At 40.6% G+C, this 2,427-nt stretch overlaps 1 protein-coding gene across 2 annotated transcripts in view; it reads left to right on the top strand.

The window, feature by feature from the left end:
• Nucleotides 1–276: 276 nt before the first annotated feature.
• The window catches only part of pax7a (paired box 7a), a 45,157-nt gene continuing 43,006 nt past the window's right edge, over nucleotides 277–2,427 (top strand). For both annotated transcript variants that reach the window (XM_032513713.1, XM_032513712.1), the window contains exons 1-2: nucleotides 277–790; nucleotides 1,998–2,233. In XM_032513713.1, coding sequence (XP_032369604.1) covers nucleotides 703–790; nucleotides 1,998–2,233 — 324 coding nt within the window. In that variant the 5' untranslated portion in view covers nucleotides 277–702. The remainder of the gene's footprint in view (nucleotides 791–1,997; nucleotides 2,234–2,427) is intronic.

Here is a 2,427-nt window from a genome sequence, read left to right as displayed (position 1 = left end):
TATTAAAGAAAAAAAGAAAATGGAAATATCATTATTAATCCACAGGTTTGAATATCTGAATGTCAGGGAAGCAGACACATTTTGAAAAGACAGGCTTTAGTATAACATTTAGATATAATAACATTTTGAACTGCTTTTTGGTGTAGTCTAATGAGAGAGGCAGCAGTGAATTAAAATTGAAATGTGTTGCTCTGATTGGTCGGTCGGCTCCTGGCTAAACCCACTCTCTTTCATCCATAAAAGAAAGGCCAGAGAGCCTATGGGAGCGCTCGGCGGTCTCCTCCTACGACATGCACGAAAGTTGGCCACTTAAACTACTTCCAACCAGCCAGCAGACATTATACTGATCCCAAACTACACCAAGGAAAATAATTACAGTGCATTTACCAACTCAGACACACAACTTTTTAATGCTCCATTTTGCAGACTTCCCTGTTTAAAGGAGTTTTTATTTAATTTGTAACAGCTGATTTTTTTTTTTTTTCTTTTTTTTTTTTTTTTACATTTTTTGGCACGTTCATCGCACCAGGAGAGCATCATTAATTTTTCGCTGGTGGAAGGGCTTGTCCAGTTTCTCCACCTTGGATTTGGATTTGACAGCAGACTGTGCATTATTTTGAGCATTTTGAAGACATTGCGGCTTTTTTTGTATTGGACTGGAGTCCGTTTTGTTGTTTGTCCATTGTTTATTTGAGTGGCTAAATGATGGCTACTTTACCAGGAACGATGCCTCGGATGATGCGCCCTGCGCCAGGCCAGAACTACCCCCGAACCGGCTTCCCCCTGGAAGGTAAGAGAAATGACAACGTGTGTTTGATGTTTGAACTTGTGCTGTGACATAACTCATCATCAGTACTTCCATCTGTCAGCGTGATAGTCACACAGAGCGCAGTTCGTTACCGGCGACATGCTGGGAAATAAAAAGGTGGGTGAACAAATACGACCTCTAGTCATTGATGATTAGAGTTAACAACCTGAATCAAAAGTGAATTATATTTGCATAAAAAACGTCCGCTCGTGCTTTGAAAATCAACCCACAACCTTTTAAAATAGCCATCCTCATAGCCTTGTTTTAATTAAACCTCACATTGTGTTTATTATTTATAAAAAATACATAATCTTTGTGTGAATTTGTGTGGCTTTATTTGCATCTGAATTTAGTATTTTTGTGTTTGGATCTGTATCCTGCTTATTATACAGAATCTACCTGAAATATTTGTCTCAATTATTTTTCAATGTTTTTGATGGTTTGACGTTCAAATAATATACAAGACAATAATAGGCCTAGAAAATATCGTATTTTAAGTTTTTTTTTTAATTGAAGACAAACCTGAGACAGATTTTAACTGTGGAATTTAGATTTGTATTTTATAGTCCAGCTTAGATTGTTACACACACAAAAAGCAATCTAATTGGTAATTATTTTTGGATGCCCATATTCAAGTTGTCTGAACATATGGGCAGAAAAAAGATCACTTTGTATTTGCATGCATTTATGGAAACAGTTTTCCCATTACACCCAGTTCGTGCTCAAGTGCTCTGGACTGAAATGTAGAAAAAACACGTAGCTCGCAAGTTACTCGAGCTGCGGGATTTGTTCAAGTGTCCTGCTGCTGGAAATGGCAACAATACACACAGCAAAGAGATGACTCAAAGGATCACATCAATATTTGTACAGCATGACTAGGAATAATCAAGGTGGGAAGTGTCCCTCTTTAGTCTCTCTTGAATGTGAAATTGGATCCTGAAGTGGCCTCGGATAGCCTACATGCTGTCAACCAGAATGACGCTGGATGAATATGGCACGACGCTCTCTTAAAAATGTATGATAATGTACTTAAACAGCGTCCCATTAAAAGTCAGCAACACAGCAAACACGCCACAATTTGCCTATAAAACAACCTGAATAAGCATCATCTACTACAAGAAAGTGAACATTTAAAGAACAAGATGTGTTGATGTTGTTTTTGAGACTTTTGTTGTTTGCTGTGGCGCAGTATCCACCCCTCTGGGCCAGGGTAGGGTGAACCAGCTTGGCGGTGTGTTCATCAACGGGAGGCCTCTGCCAAATCACATCCGACACAAGATAGTGGAGATGGCCCACCACGGCATCCGACCCTGCGTAATCTCGCGACAACTGCGAGTTTCTCACGGTTGTGTCTCCAAGATCCTCTGCCGATACCAAGAGACCGGCTCGATCCGTCCGGGAGCCATAGGAGGCAGCAAGCCCAGGGTGAGTGGGATCCATGAACGGGTTTGTGGGTCACTGCAGCGCGAGGGAGGGCGTCTCGAGGTGCAGCACACTTGAGTGAGCTCAAAACGGATGTTGTGTTATTGCAACAGCCGGATGGAGAGGAACGATCAAGAGTAAAAGGATGTCAGACCTCGTCTGCAATATAGTAATAATAGTAATAATAATAATAATAA

This window comes from Etheostoma spectabile, chromosome 4, assembly GCF_008692095.1.
Source record: "Etheostoma spectabile isolate EspeVRDwgs_2016 chromosome 4, UIUC_Espe_1.0, whole genome shotgun sequence".
NCBI lineage: Eukaryota > Metazoa > Chordata > Actinopteri > Perciformes > Percidae > Etheostoma > Etheostoma spectabile.
Note: the sequence above shows the minus strand (reverse complement) of the source record. Positions and strands in the feature narration are given on the sequence as shown.